Source organism: Grampus griseus (genome assembly GCF_964374135.1).
Source record: "Grampus griseus genome assembly, chromosome: 7".
In the NCBI taxonomy this organism is placed as follows: Eukaryota; Metazoa; Chordata; class Mammalia; order Artiodactyla; family Delphinidae; genus Grampus; species Grampus griseus.
The window spans coordinates 2,718,929-2,735,879 of NC_139001.1; the positions used below are offsets into that span (position 1 = coordinate 2,718,929).

The 16,951-nt window shown below is 57.7% G+C and overlaps 1 protein-coding gene across 1 annotated transcript in view; it reads left to right on the forward strand.

The window, feature by feature from the left end:
- PER2 (period circadian regulator 2) overlaps positions 1-16,951 on the forward strand; it is a 40,651-nt gene that overhangs the window by 10,491 nt on the left and 13,209 nt on the right. Inside the window, exons 2-16 of the mRNA XM_082658107.1 lie at positions 957-1,204; positions 1,717-1,779; positions 2,714-2,868; positions 4,718-4,839; positions 5,844-6,045; positions 8,120-8,171; positions 9,248-9,390; positions 11,011-11,089; positions 13,294-13,400; positions 13,995-14,148; positions 14,356-14,464; positions 15,186-15,311; positions 15,769-15,853; positions 16,326-16,488; positions 16,575-16,699. Of these exons, the coding sequence (XP_082514233.1) occupies positions 975-1,204; positions 1,717-1,779; positions 2,714-2,868; positions 4,718-4,839; positions 5,844-6,045; positions 8,120-8,171; positions 9,248-9,390; positions 11,011-11,089; positions 13,294-13,400; positions 13,995-14,148; positions 14,356-14,464; positions 15,186-15,311; positions 15,769-15,853; positions 16,326-16,488; positions 16,575-16,699 (1,915 nt within the window). The 5' untranslated portion in view covers positions 957-974. The remainder of the gene's footprint in view (positions 1-956; positions 1,205-1,716; positions 1,780-2,713; positions 2,869-4,717; positions 4,840-5,843; positions 6,046-8,119; positions 8,172-9,247; positions 9,391-11,010; positions 11,090-13,293; positions 13,401-13,994; positions 14,149-14,355; positions 14,465-15,185; positions 15,312-15,768; positions 15,854-16,325; positions 16,489-16,574; positions 16,700-16,951) is intronic.

A 16,951-nucleotide genomic window follows, 5' to 3' on the forward strand; every position in this document is an offset into this window, starting at 1 on the left:
CTGGGCGCCTCTGGTTTCAGTAGCCCTCCTCTTCCTGCCCCTCCAGGCCCAGAGAAGGTAACAGCTCCCTCCCCCTAACCGGTTGCCCCCGAGCTGCACATCATTTGTAGTTTCCTTAACCCTGACCACGCCCTTTCATGCCGGGCCTTCCTCGACCTCCCCGCTGGTGTGCATGAGTGCCTGCTTCCTCCCGGGACCTCGCAGGGGGGCACCATCCCAGGTCCTGCTTTTACCCTGTGACGTCTAAGTCTCCTGTCCTTAGGCTTCTGGTCAACCCCTCCTGCCCTGGCTACTCCATGTCTTTACTCATCCCCGCCTGTGGCCGGTCGGTCTCTCATTTCAGCCCCGCTCCATCCACCTACCCCCAAAGCACCAAAGCTAAACTTGCTGTCCAAATGCAAGCGAAGTTATAGGAATTTCTGCTTCCAGTGCTCCAGCGGCTCCTCGTCAATCCCAGATAACTCCACGCCGGCCTCGTACTGGTCCCTCCACCTCCCCACCCCTCTCGCTCGGCTGGACCCCCCTGTGCCCGGACCCCCTGCTGCTGTAAGGGCCCCCGCCGCTCTGCCCTCCTCACGCAGTGACGCCTGCTCCCCGAAGCCACATTTCTCCCTGGCCCGCAGCCTGGTTCCAGGCTCTGCCCCTGCCCACAGCCTGGTTCCAGGGCCTCCTGTAACTTGTGATGGCCAAGATTTCTGAACCCCGCTGCCCCTGCACACTGCCTGGGGAGGCCGTCAGCAACTTGGTGTCTGAGGCAGCGGCCACCTGATTCACGCGCCTTCGCAGTTCATGGCAGGTGGGAGCCCTGTGGATACGAGCGCAGAAGACCCACGATTGACGGCACCTCCTGCCGGCTCCTCCAGCGAAACGTGGAGAGAGATTCCCACGGGACGCTTCACCTGATGGCCGCACGACCCCCTGCCCCCTGAACCTGATGACCTTCTCTCGTTTGCCAGCATCACTCAGGAGCCAGCATGAACGGATGCGCTGACTACGCCCCCAGCCCCAGTGACCCTTCCAAGGAGCCTGTGGAGCCCTGGCCCAGCCAAGCCCCCCTCCAGGAGGACGTGGACATGAGCGACGGCACAAGCAGGAATGAAACCAACGAGAACGGCTCGACGGGGCGGGACTCACGGGGCAGCAACTGTGACGACAGCGGCCGGGAGCTGGGGATGCTGGTGGGGCCGCCCGGCACCTGCCAGGGGTGGGTGTGTCTGAGGCCCCCAAGGCGAGGCTGGGCATTTGTTTTCTCAGTGTCTCATTCCGTGCTATTGCGATTACTTTTGCAGTCTTTAAATCTTGATGACCAAGTTTTTTAAGACTTCTGAAAATCTTATTGACTCAGAATAACTAAAATTTGCTAGGGTCTGTCCTTCCTTATGACGGTGATTTTGGGTGTCAGACCGCCAGTAGCTAGACACGTAGCACGGTGACCAGATCTTGGGAGGCGGAAGAGTCAGGGAACCCCTCGAGCAGCTACTGAACCGACGCCCTGTGGTTTATAGAAAGCGAACTTCTCCTCTAGTCTTGGGTTTATATCCCCCAGTACTTAGTTTCTCCGGTGTCCAGAGGTTTCTTGTTCTTTTTCTCTTAAGCTCGTATTTTTTCCTAATTGACTTACTGTGGTGTAATGCAGCCCGTCATCGCTGGGTGGATGGGGGGAGAAGTGGATGGACACACTCTTCTGAGTTTGGCCTTTATTTTTTGTTCTTTTAGTCCAGGTACATTTAGCGTGATGATGGTGAAGTCTGAGCACCACCCGTCCACAAGTGGCTGCAGGTAAGACCAATTAGAACTCCCTCAGTTTAGAGCCTTTAGAGAGATGGAAAGATTTGTCATGAGATAAGGTTTTGGGGGTGATGCAACTTTTTTCAGGCTTCTGCTAGAACCTGTTAGTCTGAGCAGCTGTCTGCCTTGTGAGCCCAGCCGCGCCCTTTCAGACGACCGTCCCCACGGGCCGCTCACAGCCCCTGATGTTGCCCCAGACCTGTAGCTACTCAGCTCTCGCTAAGCAGACCTTGTCTGCGTCTTGGACGTGTATCTGGAACACGCACTTTTTTTTACGTGTTTGTAACAAACGTGTCCTTAATTTCATATTCACATCCCCACTGGAGCAAAATCCTGATCTCTGTCCTGGGCATATGGGGCCTTTGCCCTCACCACCCGAGAGGCCTGACCCCGTCACTCTCTCGGTGCCCTCTGTCTAAACAGGCCCATCTCCCCCAGCAAGTGCCGCCTGCCCCTCCTCCTGCCCCTTCCACGTCCTTGAGTTTGAAGATCCTCCGTATAAACCCCCTTTCCTCTCCAAGGCTTCACACGTCATTTATGTCCTCGCCCCAGGACGCCACTGTGCTGCCCTCTGGGGTCTCCGTCGCTGTCTCCCTCTCTGTCTGAGATGGGGGTAGGCAGAGTTCAGCAGTGGGGCCTGCTGGCCGGGCTGTGGGTGGACCAGCAGGGGGGAGGGCACCCTCCAGCATTCACCTGGGTCAGAACACTGGTTCTCCCGGGCAGTTCCTCTCCCCGTGAGAGACACGAGGCGACGTCTGCAGACATCCGTGGTTGTCACAGTTGCTGGGGGCTGCTGCATCCTGCGTGCCCACCCAGGACCACGTGGGCCACAGTGTCCTCGCGCCCTGGTGGAGAAACTGGACCAGAGGCACGTTTCTTCCGAAAAGGGCACTTAGGGTACTGGCGTTTTTCTTTAACTCCGTAGCAGCGAGCAGTCCCCCACAGTGGATGCCCACAAAGAGCTGATCAAAACGCTGAAGGAGCTGAAGGTCCACCTCCCTGCGGACAAGAGGGCCAAGGGGAAGGCCAGCACCTTGTTGACCCTCAAGTACGCCCTGAGGAGCGTGAAGCAGGTGAAAGGTACGTCCGCCTCACGTGTTTGTTCCAACCTGGAGAAGTCGGTGTCACGTCTCCCCAAATTAGAGCTTCAGTTGTGTTGATTTTCTAAATTTCAGTCCTGAAGTAGCAGAAGGAAGTTGGGGAAGTCTGATGAAATCCCAGCTGCTTGGAAATCTCCGTTCATCGGAAGTTCTCTGTTGCACGTTTAGGGGAAAAGCAGGTAGAGAACCAGCTGATCAAAGAAACCTATTACAACATGAAGCTTTCGTGCCTGGGGCTGGGGTCAGGTCACGGTCAGGAATGTCCGCACCTTCCAGGCTCTGGCTGCAGAGTTGTGACGTGTGTGTACGCTGGCGACGTGGATAGCCCCCAGCATTTAGCTGAGGGCTTGCCCCTCCTTTAAAAAATAATGTGGGGGGGGGGCTCTCCTGGTGTCGCAGTGGCTGAGAGTCCGCCTGCCGATGCAGGGGACGCGGGTTCGTGCCCCGGTCCGGGAAGATCCCACATGCCGTGGAGCGGCTGGGCCCGTGAGCCATGGCCGCTGAGCCTGCGTGTCCGGAGCCTGTGCTCCGCAACGGGAGAGGCCACAGCAGTGAGAGGCCCGCGTACCGAAGAAAAACAAAACAAAACAAAATAACGTGAGGGGGAAGAAAAGGAAACAAACAGCAACAAAAAAAAAAGGAGAAGATACAAGGAGGGTATTGCCTGATCTTATCCTTAAAGGACAGTATTTTCGAGCTGCTTCAGATTCAAGACCTTGGGCAGTTCATCTCTCGTTTTTCTAAAAATACGTGAATTTCCATCGTGGTGGTCTTTGCACCAGGAGGGTGGGCAGGCGGGACCAGGCGCCCCCTTTCCGTCACAGGCACACAGTGACAGGACCCACGTGATCCGAGTCCTGCTTACCTCTGGGGTATGTTCGGGTTTTACTGTTGGGTGGAAGAACTCGTAAGAGCTTTCAGAGCCGGTCAGTGGAATCGACTGAGGCTTTTACCTGAGATGTGTGTGCAGAACTCTTCACAGATGCAGTGCAGGAATCCACCAACACACACTGCAGATTCCAAAGGACTTGCGTCATCAAGCCGCTTTACGTTGCATAAATTCCAGGTCCCTGCCGTAACTTCCAATAGCGTGCGGTCTTCCTTCAGTTGCTGCTGTGGCTGGCCCTTCCATTGAGCTGGGGCCCCTTCCCTGGGTCTCAGGTAAACGCAGGTGCCTCTGTCTCCGGGGCAGGTAAGGAACGCACCGCTGTGGAGGGAGCACCGGCATCTCCAGTGCACTGTTCTGCCAACAGCCCATCCCCGGAGACCAGGCCCAGGACACCCACGCCGGGGGTCACCTCAGCACGGTTTAGCTGTTGAAGTCGGGCATCCTGGCTTCCCCTCGCCTGAGGGCTCCCCTCTGGGTGGAGATAGCTTTGTCACCCTGTACGGGGTGTCCCGGGATGAGTGGTCCTCGTCTTCAGTTCTGTTCTGAGCAGTTCATTCTGAAAACAGGGTTGTTTCTCATGCCCGGTGTTGCTAAGCGTCGATTCTGTCCGGATGGGAGCGTCTGACCCCCGAGGGAGCAGATGCAGGGGCTGCCACGGCTGCCCTGCGCGGAAACATTGATGCCGTGTCGCGGTTACAGGCCTTTGGGGACAGTGAGGCTTAGGCAGAACCGTGTGGTCGTGTTACCGAAAAGAATGTGCCTTTGTCGTTTGGAAGATTTCCGTCATCAAAGGCCTTCTGATTTTCAGGGAAGAGAATCCCGGGCGTCCGCTTGTCTAGCCTTCACGTTTCTCTGTGCTGTGCCCGCTTTCTCGTGGGAAAGGTAGAGCCCAGCCGTGAGGTAGGGCCGCCCTCAGCCCTCCCCTTGGTCTCGCCTACAGCCAGTGAGGAGTACTACCAGCTGCTGATGTCCAGTGAGGACCACCCCTGCAGTGCCCACGTGCCCTCCTGCACGGTGGAAGAAATCGAGAGCGTCACCTCCGAGTTCATTGTGAAAAACGTGGTAAGTGTCCTGACGAGCGAAGTCTTCCCCCAGGAGGCTCAGCTCAGGTGGCCGAGGTCTTCACCCAGGGGAGCCGGCGGAACCTCGGTTCCATAGCAGCAGGGTGGGGAGTCTCAGGAAATGAGTTCCTTCCTTAAAAGAAAAGAAAGTCAGTCAGGGATTCCGAAGTGGCGGCCGTGTTGCCGACTTGCGCTGTTCTCTGAGGCTGTCCTCGTGCGCTGGCTGCACCCCACACCCCGAGTGTGTGTGAGTGAGCCCCCCTTGACTGAGGGGGGGTGGGGGGAAGGGACACACTAGGTGACTGTCAGTTCACTTGCAGGGCGGGCGCTTGTGCATTTTTAAGCAACCCATAAAGGTGAGGCTTCTCTGGAGGTCTGGGGAAGGGGAGGGAGTTACTCCCAGTTCTCAATTAATGAGAGGAAACCAGAGGGCAAGTGGGGACCCAGGGGTGCGGAATCGCAGCAGTGATGGCCTGCAGAATGGGACTGCCCGGCCCTTCCCGTCTCTTTCCTCCCGTGCCCTCCCTGCAGCTTAACCCCCAGGGAGCCCCACCCCGAGCTCAGAGGGCCAGCCAGCGTGGGGAGAGCCCGTGGTGGGCCAGGGGGCCTGAGGCCTCCAGCCCGCCAGGTAGCCCTGAGCCCCGGGAGAGAGAGGAAGAGGCCCCCTTCCCCCTCCCGAATCACCCAGGCTGGACGCCAGGGAGCTCTGTGCCCAGAAGACGGAGCAGGTGACAGCTGCAGGGAATCAGCACAGCTGGGGTTCCTTTTGGCGGTGGAGCCCTGATGTGTTTTTTCAGATAATATCCCCCTGGGACCCCAGTATATGTAAGAGGGGAGGCAGTTATCCTCATCAGGGCTGAGGAGAGGGGCCCAGAGGCTTCCTCTGACCCTTCACGCGTCCTGCTCCCTTCCCGTCTGTCAGCCCCGATTCTCTGCCCTCTGGGGAGGGTGACCTGTCCAGTCCCCTCCAGCCCGGCCTCACCAGAGTCGTGTTCTCCATTCCAGGACATGTTTGCTGCGGCCGTGTCCCTGGTGACCGGGAAAATCCTGTACATCTCTGACCAAGTGGTCTCCATCTTCCACTGTAAGCGGGGCACCTTCCACGACACCAAGTTTGTGGAGTTCCTGGCGCCCCACGACGTGGGCGTGTTCCACAGCCGCACCACGCCGTGCAAGCTGCCGCCCTGGAGTGTCCGCCACCGAGCAGGTGAGGGCCCCGCGGCCGGGCTGCCTTGTCCTCCTCCACAGGCAGCGTGGGGAGGGGCCGGGCGGGGCCGCCCCCGACGTGGGGCTGCTGCCCACCTCCCCTCCGCTGGAGGCCTGCAGTAGGTCCCCGTGGAGGGGCCTGAGGCTGCCCTGTCTGTCCAGGTGCAAGATTAAAGGTGGTTTGCTCAGAATACATTTAGAGAGAGAAAAAAGTCTTTTCATAAATTTCAGAAAGGGAAAACTGCTTCAGAAGATTTTAAGACATGTCAGGCATTTTAGAAAGGAAGTTGATCGGAGCTGGAGTCTGGACATGCGGCTGCAGGGTCGGGGGAAGGACGGAGGTACATCTGGAAGGCTCTCTGCAGGTGGTGCAACGATGTCAGCATAGCGGGGGGCTCTTCACCTCCACCAGAGGCCGCGCCATCCTCCCGGGCTCAGACCCCGGCCTTCCAGGCACTTCAGGCTCCAGTCTGCGCCCAGGTGGCTGCTTCCTCGGACCTCGGGTCCCCCACCCACCCTCATGTTCCTGGCCACAGGGCTCTCACGGTCAAGTGTCGTGTGTCCTTGTCCTCCTGCAACATGGTTGGGGAGACATTGCGTCTGGAAGGCATGGAAGCTCTCTCGTGACCAGCACGGGCCTTCACATGAGTGGGGGCAGGAGGGGACCGGTTGACCAGACAAGTCTCAGCAGAAACATGGCACGGGGTCCTGGCAGAAGGTACTGGAGAGAAGAGGGTCCCCACCAGCTCAGGCCTTTCAGTGACCAGGTGGCCGACAGCGTAGGTCCTGCAGCGTCCGTCCACCTACACCTTGACTGTCATCAGCTCCTCGGTGGGCTCCGATTGCTCAGAGCTGAGATGGACCCAAAGAGGAGAAGCCACGAGAGACGAGCAGGAAGCGGACGGGGCCGGGAGTCCCCCCAGAACAGCTGGGCCTCAGTCGTGATCTTCACCAAGAGCCAGCCCTGGCCGCGCCACCCAAAGCTGACTCCCATCTCGTCCTTGGCTCCTGGGTCAGCATCTCTGCTCACGTCGAAACGCTCCTCAGCCCACTGTCACCACCTCCTGGATCTTGGGTCCCTCCACGCCATGGTGCTCCCAGGCAGCCGGCAGCGGGGCCGTCACTGTCACAGCCACCTTTCAGCAGCTGTTCCTCCCTGACAACAGACAGCCCGGGGCCAGAAGCGCAGTTTGCTTTAGGGTTGACTCATTAAAGGAGACACTCGCCTGGCGTTTCAGAGGTAGAGCTGTCTGCTTTCTCCCAAAGTCCCAGCCCAAGGGCTGTGCGGTCAGATCGCTAAAGTTTGTGGTGCACGTTACTAGGACCTGTCAATGCTGGGTCACTGCGTGGAGGGAGGCAGCTCTGCGTGTGGATTCACAGCACGAACAGGCCGGCACCATCTCCCCAGGATGCTTGCCACTGAATTTTTGTCTGAATAGAAAAGAAGGACCAGGTGACTTCTTGAAGGCCTTTCCAGGCCGGAAATTTTATATCATTTTCCCCAACCAGCAATCATCTACTTCTCCTCCTTTCTTTTGATAGAAGAAGCTTTACCTGAAAGACCAGAGCCTAAGATTTCTGTTTCTACAATGCGTTTATTGTGGAAACACCATTCTGTCATCTCTGATGAGGTCACCCAGTCGAACTCGTGTTTTTACTAGACATTTTAAATTTTAAAGTAAGTTAATATTTAGGAAAAGGATTGATGTAAGCTGTGAAATGCCCTGAGTTGCTTCTATTAGAATTAAATATCCCCCAAAATATGTAGGTTGAAATGTCCAGGGCTTTATATGCAAAAATTCTGCACGTCAGTCAGAATTGGTCGTTAATTAGTGTGTTTGTAGCAGCGCTTTTCGCACGGCATAATTTGGTGAGTGCACGCTCGTGAAATAGATTTCTCCTTAGTCAGAACTGTGGTACGAGGTCTCTGACCTAAGGGCTCTGCTCAGCGCCAGGTAAACGTGCATCCCACCTTGACTCTCGATCCTCCTGCCTCTGCCTGGTCTGTGGGAAGTAAGAGCACTGTCCCTGGTCAGTGGTGTAACTGGGTGAGTGACTGGGGCCTTTTCTTTTAGACTCTTTTACTCAAGAATGCGTGGAGGAGAAATCTTTCTTTTGCCGCGTCAGGTAAGCCCAGGTTTTCCTGAATTTCATTGCACAGACGTTTCATCATGAGGGCCTCTCGCAAAGGCGGAGGAGGTGCAGGGGTGCCCTCCGCATGCCGCCAGCCGAGGCCACAAGCCTGCCCAGGCCCCGTTCTTTGGGGCTGAGGTGCTGCAGGAGCATCTCTGCCACATAGCATGAGTGTTCCTGGAAAGTCCGCGTGAAGACACGTTTCCGCAAGCGGAGTTATTTGTTTTGTTTGGGGAGGGGGGGTGCCACTTGGCTTGTGGGATCTTAGTTCCCTGACTCGGGATTGAACCCAGTCTCCGGCAGTGAAAGCGCCGAGACCTAGCCACTGGGCCGCCAGGGAATTCCCAAGCCGAGTTTTAAATGTGCACAAGATGTTAAGAGCCTGGTCAACGCTGGAGCGCTTTGCCTGCTCCTTGGGGGAGTGTCGGCCTGGGGAGCCCGGACTTGCTGTCCGTGACCCAGGAAACCGGCCGGCAGCCCCCACCTGGGAAGGCATGGACCCCGTGGTCCGCGAGGACCCCAGAAGCATGTGTGGCCTTTGGTTCGAGTGTACCTTTTTTCAGGGAGAGCCCCATAGCTTTCCCAACAGGTCTTTGGCCCCAAGTCGCGTGACCAGTTGAGCATGCAGCTGCGGTATCAGGAGTGACCCTGGCCAGACACTGGCACCCTCGGAAGCTGGGGCTGGGACCCCCCTGTTGGAGCAGCATCCTCTCCCCAATTAAAATGCAAACTACTCCAGAGAAGGGCCCCTGAAGCTCCCATGACTCAGGCCGGTGACTCTCCAATTGACCCCTCACTGTCACCGGACGTCTGAGGGTGAGGACAGAGGAGCAGGGTTGGGGGTTCCAGACCCTCGGGCGGGACGGAGGCACAGACCACAGACCGAGGGAGCACGTGCGGCTCGGCCTGGGTCCCCAGGTGAGGGGCCTGGCTCTGCTCTGCAGGCGTCCATGCAATAAATAAAAGGATTGCTGAGACGTAACAGCTGTCGCTGGGGGCGAGGTAACCAGCAATAAAGGAGGACTCCTTCGGTCGTAATCCCAAACCTCTCGTCGTGCCCTCCTCTGCAGTGTCGGCAAAAACCACGAGAGCGAAATCCGCTACCACCCGTTCCGCATGACGCCCTACCTGGCCCAGGTGCGCGACCAGCAGGGCACCGAGAGCCAGCTGTGCTGCGTGCTGCTGGCAGAGAGGGTGCACTCGGGCTACGAAGGTAACGGCTGGCCCAGGCCACTCCCTCACTTCCTCCCGTGGTTCACATACTTGTGTGTGAGGTGGGCTCCCGGCCCCTGCCTCTCCCCAGCCTCGGGCAGGGCCTCCATCTCCCTCAAGGCTTGGCACCCACCTTTGTCACCTGGCCCCCCCTGTAGTCCCATCCACACCACCTCCCCTTGTCGGCTAAAGGCTCCGGGCCCTGGCATCTCTCACCTGGGTCCAGCCCGTCACTGGACCGTGGATGCCTTCACCTTTCCCTGGCCACGGCCTTCCGTCCACGTAGCCTCGATGGGTCCAGGGCCCACGTCCCTTCTGTCCTCGCACTCCCCGGCCTCTGAGGTGCGGAACCCCAAAGCAGCCACCGCCTAAGAAGTAAGTGCTGGGTATTCCTCCCTGCTCACCTTGGTCCATCCCACCTCCTGCTGGACGTCCCGCCCTCCGGTACGGCCTGGCTTCTGCGGACCAGCTGTGGAGCCTCCAGAGCCCAGCGTTCCCCTGACCCCCAGTCTCTGTCCTGCTGTTTCCTCCCCTAGGGCTCCTCCCCTCCACCTCTGCCTGTAGAAACCCAGTCATCACAGCAGGCTTACCTCACCTGGTGTCCTTTTCTGGACCTGCTGGCTCCTCAGGCCACCCCTCCCAAAGGACCCAAGGCGCTTTGCCACGCTGCTGGTATCCTCCCAGCAGCCCCTTCTCATAGGCTTTCTCGTGGCACGGCCTCGCGCTGGCCACGAGACCTGGCCAGGAACCTAGGTCCTCGCCATGGCGACTCAGCAAGTCACGAGATTTCAAAATTCTCTGGAAGCAGGGCCATCTGTAAGTCCTGAACCACAGGGGTCCAGTTTAGTCCAGGTTTAATTGTATTTATAATTGTCTCTCAGTGGTTAATGATGTCTTTTTTAAAAAGGCATTTCTTAAAAGTGATAGAAATGTTTTAGGTATATGAGTTTCTTTCAGATGTTTGCTGGATTCCCACATATAGAACATTCTCTTCTAAATATTCAGTAAAGGTTTAGAGGGGTTACTCAGATCTCAGCACGTTATTCCCCAAAATGATCAGCGTCTCCTTCAAGAATGAAAAGTTTTGGAATTTTGAATGTTTTGCCCATGAATTTGGTAGTTGAGGAAAATTCTGCATATGTGACTTCCTTTATGAAAATTACTCTTATCACCTCTGCCCATCTTAGAAACTGTGAAGTCCCAATACAATGACGTTTGCTGAGAATTTTGAATCCAAATACTTCACTCCTTTAAAAAATATAATCTGTTCAGTTCCCTATCGTTGGATCTTAAACATCATGAAGACGGCCTTCCAGCAGGATTTTGCTGAAAGAAGCCAAAACCTCACCACGTGGTTCTACTAACATGGCAATCCCTAGCTTTCTAGACTAAAACTGGTCCATAAGAAGTGGAGAAGCCTGGCTGGTGGTCACCAAGCGTAGGGTCTGTTCTTCACCCTTCAGTACGTTCTCTGTCGTTCAGAGTCCACTGTTAAGTTTTTCTCTAGCTACCCGTCATTCTGAATCTATCAACACATGGTGTTTTCCAGTAGTTGTAGTATGACTACATAAAGTACGTATGTCTTAGAATCAGAAATCCGTGCAAAATTCTTTTCTTTCAGCCCCTAGAATCCCTCCTGAAAAGAGAATTTTTACGACCACACATTCGCCAAATTGTTTGTTCCAGGACGTGGACGAAAGGTAAGCGATGCGGCGCCGTCCCCCTGCCAGCGCTCGCCTCTGCCGCGGTCCTGGCCTTGGAGTCAGTATCGCGTCTGCAGCCGGTCGCCCCCCTCCCCAGATATTTTGTGTTTCAGCATTGTCGTGGTAGTTACTTAATAACTAAATAAAGCTCCATCGATTTTCATGTTTTTGACACTGAAGCTGTTTAGCTAAAGCTAAGGCTGCATGTTATGTGTAATAATCAATTAAAACATTTAATTATACATAGACAATGAGATAATTATGGAATTACACTGAAAACCTCCTAAGGTATGGACGCTGTGTAGATGGGGCATTCTAGGGAGCTGGTCATCATTCTAACTGAGCCTGTCTTTATTACCTTGTTTAATAAACCCGTTTCAAAAATTGGGCACATGAGTAAAGGCTGGTACAACCAGGGACCGTGTGCCCGGGGCAGTGTTAGGACACCCTTGGCAGGATCCCAGCACAAGTGCATCCTCCAGCCTGCGTGCCACAGGCTGCTACAGGGAGGGGGCCACCTCGTACCTCTGCCCGGAGCCCACTCGGACTCCCCTCCTGCGTCTCGCACCCAGGGTGCTGTAGCTGGTGCCCATGGCCCCGCTGGAGTCGGGAGCACTGACCATTCTGAGAGGGCTCTGGGTTCTCTGGCATCGGGTCAGGGGCCCTGTGTGACTCCCCTGGCTCCTGGCAGACGCACGAAGACGCAGAGAATGCCGCGGCTGCCGGCGTGATCAGGGAGGAGTCTCCTGGGAAGACACACGGGAAACACGCTGGGCTTCATGCAGTGGCATCCGTGGAGGGTCAGGACCTCCTCGCAGCCTGCACCTGGCCTGGGACACGAGGTGCCCCCTCGGATGCAGGCCACGGGGCCTGCTGGACGAGTTCTGCTCTTGGGCAGCCAGGGCCCGTCAGCCTCCACCAGCCCCTGACTGCTCAGGTGTGCCCTGCCGGCCACCTGCGGCAGAATCTCCGGAGGGACAGCGTCGGGTGCAGGTTCCCAGGCCCCGCCCAGCCCTGCCCAACAAGATCTTGGAGGTGGGGGACTGGGAGCTGCATTTGTGTAGCAATCCCAGGATAATTTTTATTCCTCCAAAAGACTAAGAACTCCTGTCTGCAGCTGCCCCAGGTGCCCACTCATTTGTGTGCAGGAGGGCTGGTGAGCAGGTCGTTACAGGCCAGCAGGCTGCAGAGCCTTCCTCAGCAAAGCCCAGTGGGCAGCCCAGCCCACGAGCCCAGGCTGGCCGAGGCTCCCCCCTCTCCTCCGGCCAGGCCTTGGCCAGGGACATGCTGTACATCCTGTGCAAAGGAAGACACGAGGCCCAGAGAGCATGCCTCAGACAAGGAGGAGGGAATCCAGGAATGGCGCCGGGCCCGTGAGGAAGTTCCACCCCACACAGAACAGGCAGCCTTCACTCTAACGATGCAGGAGGACATCCTCCACCAGAACAGAAGGGTTTGGGAAAACAGCTGTTGGGATGAAAGAAGATGGGCCTGAGAAGGGGAAGGCCGAGCTGCAGCTCAGAAGCGGGGACGGCAACTGAGCGGGGACGGCAGAGGGTGCTGGACACACAGAGGGGACGGGACACGACAGAGGGAAGGGGGACTACAGAAGTTCAGTGCAAGACATTGCCCAGAAAGAAAACAGCTCCCAGGGAAGCCCTGACGGGCACAGAGCGAAGGTCCCCCGCCAGTGGTGGCCACTCCTGGGGAGCCGTGGTCAATTGGACCGGACACAGCGACCACACTTAGAGCTGGAGCAGAACACCTTGAGCTGGAAAAGACGCACACGGGCGGGGTTTTCCTGGTCCCAGCAAACTTGTTAAAAAAAAAAGTCCATGTCAGGCCACATCTAGCCAAACTCACGAACGACACAAAACAAGAAAAAGGTCTTAGGAGAAGAAAACAACATTGTCATGATCGATTCAGGATATAGACGCAGAGCTAGAGCACTGAGCCTGTAACGGGCAGGCACTTGTAGGGCCTTATTTCCTATCGCAGACCCTCGGCGATGCTGCCGTCGTCGGTTTGCTAATTAGTTAGAAGACTGACCGTTTCTTTGTTAGCATGAGACCCACATTTTGGTCTTTGGGGGATTTGGAGTCGGACTCGTTCCTGGAGGTGGTCGGCTGCCCCGTTGGGAGGCTGCGTTCTGGCTCGTGTCCTGAAGCGCAGCCGTGACCCTGTGTGCACTTGCTTTGCAGGGCGGTCCCCCTCCTGGGCCACCTGCCCCAGGACCTGATCGAGACCCCTGTGCTCGTGCAGCTGCACCCCAGCGACAGGCCCCTGATGCTTGCCATCCACAAAAAGAGTAGGTCCCCTTCTCACGGTCCTTCCCGGGGGCATGGACAAAGCTAGCGCACTCTGGGGGTGTCTTCCCGAGGTCAGCACCCACCGGGAGGGGTCCAGTGGGCTGCGGGCAAGGGGTGCCCCGCCCCCGGCCTGAGTTCCGGCGCTGTCGGTTGGTTGAGAGTCGCCCTCGGCCCGAGTCCTCGGCCTCTCATCTTTTACCATTGGCTTCGCCAGCAGGCGGGAGGAGGAGAGACAGGGTCAGCTGCGGTGGGGGGTTGGGGGGTGGTCTGCCCAGGCCAGGGGCTGGACGACACGTGTCCCCAGCAAGCCCAGGCCTCACCGACACAGGTGACACTGAGCGTCCCACTGGCAGCAGACCTGTGAGGCTCGAAGGGAAGTGTGTCCTAAAACGTGTAAGGACACTGCCGCAAACAGTCCCCGGTCGCAATTTAAAGCAAGATGGGAGATTGAAAGTGGTGGCTTTGAAGAGGTATTGGCACCTCCTAAGTTTTCAGATGATTCCAGAATCAAGTGCATCTCCACGTGTCTTTTCTTGTACCGCGAACACCGGTTGAATCTCTTCGCTCCCTGAACTCTGTTTTCGCTCTCCTAGTCGTGCAGTCCGGCGGGCAGCCTTTCGACTATTCCCCCATCCGGTTCCGTGCCCGGAACGGGGAGTACGTCACGCTGGACACCAGCTGGTCCAGCTTCATCAACCCGTGGAGCAGGCAGATCTCCTTCGTCATCGGGAGACACAGAGTCAGGGTGTGAGTGCCCCCAGTGCCCGGGGGGCTGGGAGACCAGGACCCCGGTCACCTCCCACCACGTGCTTGTGCTGACCTGCCCCCTTCCCCCTGGGGGGCCCCAGCCTCGTTCAGGCAGAGCAGTGAAGGGGGGGAGGCAGGTGGCAGGCCGGGGGTCTGCAGAGAGGAGGGCGGGGCCCCGACTCACAGAGACAAATGAAAACCACGCAGGGGGCCTTTGAATGAGGACGTGTTCTCGGCTCAGACGCACGTGGAGGAGAAGGCCCTGCAGCCCAGCACCCAGGAGCTCACGGAGCAGATCCACCGGCTGCTGCTGCAGGTGGGTGTGCTGCCTGCACGCCCTCCCTCCTGCCCCCACAGGCAGCCCAGAGCTGCCCTGAGGCCTGGGGCCCCCCCACCCCCCGTTCTCAGGCCCTTCTCCTCCTTCCAGCTCTGCCCTGCGCCCTGCTGCGCATGGTGGTGGTCTCTGTCCCACCCGCGTGGGCCTTGCCCGCGTGGGGGCTGCCCCCGCCTCGCACATTCAGGGCATCTGTGTCTGAACCACAGCTCTGGGCAAGTGGCTGAAGGGCGCACCCCAGCCCAGTCCCCACGTCCCAGGCGCCAGCCCACACGTGACCCCCGTGGGTGGAAGGGGGCGGGGGCATCCCTGCAACACGACGTCGCGCTGGCCCCAGGGGGAGCTGAGGACGCCCCTCCCTGTCCCTGGGGACACAGCACTCAAGACAGATTCCTGCAAGCACGTTGGCCCCACGAGGAGTGGCCTCCTGCCTCTCGGTTCCGGGGGCTGTGGGAACCGTCAGGCACCTTGTTTTGTTTCTAAGCCCCGTGGCCATGGACTCCCTGTTGGTGGAGTCTCCTGGGGATTGGGATCCAGGACCAGCCCCGCGGGTGGAGCCTGGGAGCCCACTGCAGCCTGACCCTGGGTCCAAGCCCAGCCCCACCTGGTCCCCGCCGAGGGCCCCCGGGCAGGTCGCGGCGCCTCTGAGAGAAGGCGGGCGCGCCCCGGCCCGTCCAGAGTCCTTCTGTTGCTGTCCCCCCAGCCTGTCCCACACAGCAGCTCCAGCGGCTACGGGAGCCTGGGCAGCAGCGGGTCCCACGAACACCTCCTGAGCCAGACCTCCTCCAGCGAATGCACCGGCCAGGAGGACCCCTGCCGGAGGAGAGCCGTACGTGCCCCTCTGTCCCCCTCTGTCCCTCTCTGTCTGTCATCTGTGACTCAAATGTCTGAGCACTTCAGAAACAGCCCTCGCCGGGGCCGAGCCTTTCCGACCTCACCTGCTCCTGGCTGCTCTGAACTTGGCTCACCTGGGACTTGTTGTGTAACTTCGAAAGGGTGGAGGCAGCCACAGACTGGCTAGAGGTTCAGGTGAAAATTATTTAACAGGCCAATCAAGCAAAAGTGAGGAGTTAACTGTAGGGTTAGGGTTAGAAAGAAGAAAGTGTAACCTGCCGTTCCCTTTACTTCCTATTCTTCCGAATCGTAAAATCAGCTGTCTCTAGTTCTGCGTCTCAGGTCTCATTCAGAACTTGCTGCTGTTGCTGGGATTAATCCTGCTTTTCTCTTTCCAGGGTGGGGCAAAGGCTGCGGGGGCTCCCAGGGTGAATGATGTGTTTTTCTTCCAGGAGATTTGTAAAAATGGTAAGAAGGTCAAAAGCAAAAGCCCTTGTCCGGATGAATCTGGAGAACAAAAGAACGAGTCTGCTGCAGGTAACAAATGATCCAGCATTTCCTTAGTGAGACTTCAGCGTGGTGAGGCGAGGAGACGGAAAGCTGTACTGCCGGCAATTATGGTTACAATTGTTATTCCCGCCAAGTCATGTTTGAAAAGACCAACCCTCCCCAAGGCAGGGAATGTCGACTGACCATAAGGCGCCTGTGATCTTATTGGCCCTGAAAGTTTCAGGAGTTCAAGTGAAGAACTGACCTTTCCCACTGCCGAGTCCCTGACCCTGGGGACAGGCCGGACCGAGTGCCGCAGAGAGAGCGCCCCCCAGGCCCCCCTGCGGATGGCATAGCAGTGCTGCATGAATAGCAGGCTGTCTCGGGGTCTCTGCGTCCATGAAGCGTATTCTGAGGCCCCAGCCTTATCTTTAGGTAGAATTAAGGTGCTTTGTAAGTATAGAGTGTACTCCGGGGAAAACAAGGATTAACTGAAAAAACAATGTTGTCGTTCCTCCAGAAATGCAGAGCAGTTCCCCGGCTCAGATGAAAGCTCTTGCAGCCACGGAAAAGGACCGCTCCAGGGCCAGCCTGCCCGAGGCCGGCCTTCCTGAGGAGCTGGCCTTCAAGAGCCTGCTTGCGGGCTCCTACCAGCAGATCAGCTGCCTGGACAGTGTCGTCAGGTGCGGCCCTCTGGCCTCCCTCCCCGCCCAGCTGCTCACGCTGTGGGGCTCTCTGTTACATGAAGCCCTTTATCACCCGCCCACAGGTACCTGGAGAGCTGCAGCAAGGCCACCACCCTGAAGAGGAAGTGTGAGTTCCCGGCACACCTCCCCACGCGGAAGGCCAGCGACAAGCGTGAGGCCACCGCCGGCCCCGGGCCACATGCCGCAGGTACCTGGTTCGTTTGAGCTGTTAACTGCGGGATAACTTAGACCCTCTCTGGTGGGATCAGGCGTCATTTGAGGTCCTGGAGCCCCTTTTTCCAGGTGGATTCTGAGCGGCTTCAGGGACACGGTATTAGGGTATAGGCTATTTTTTACATGACCAGAGTAGCTCAGAACTTCTTATGAGCTGGAGATAAAGGTGGTCCTGGGCTTTGAGGGCTGGATCCTGCGGGGCTGCTGGAGGCTGGGGCCTCTCGGG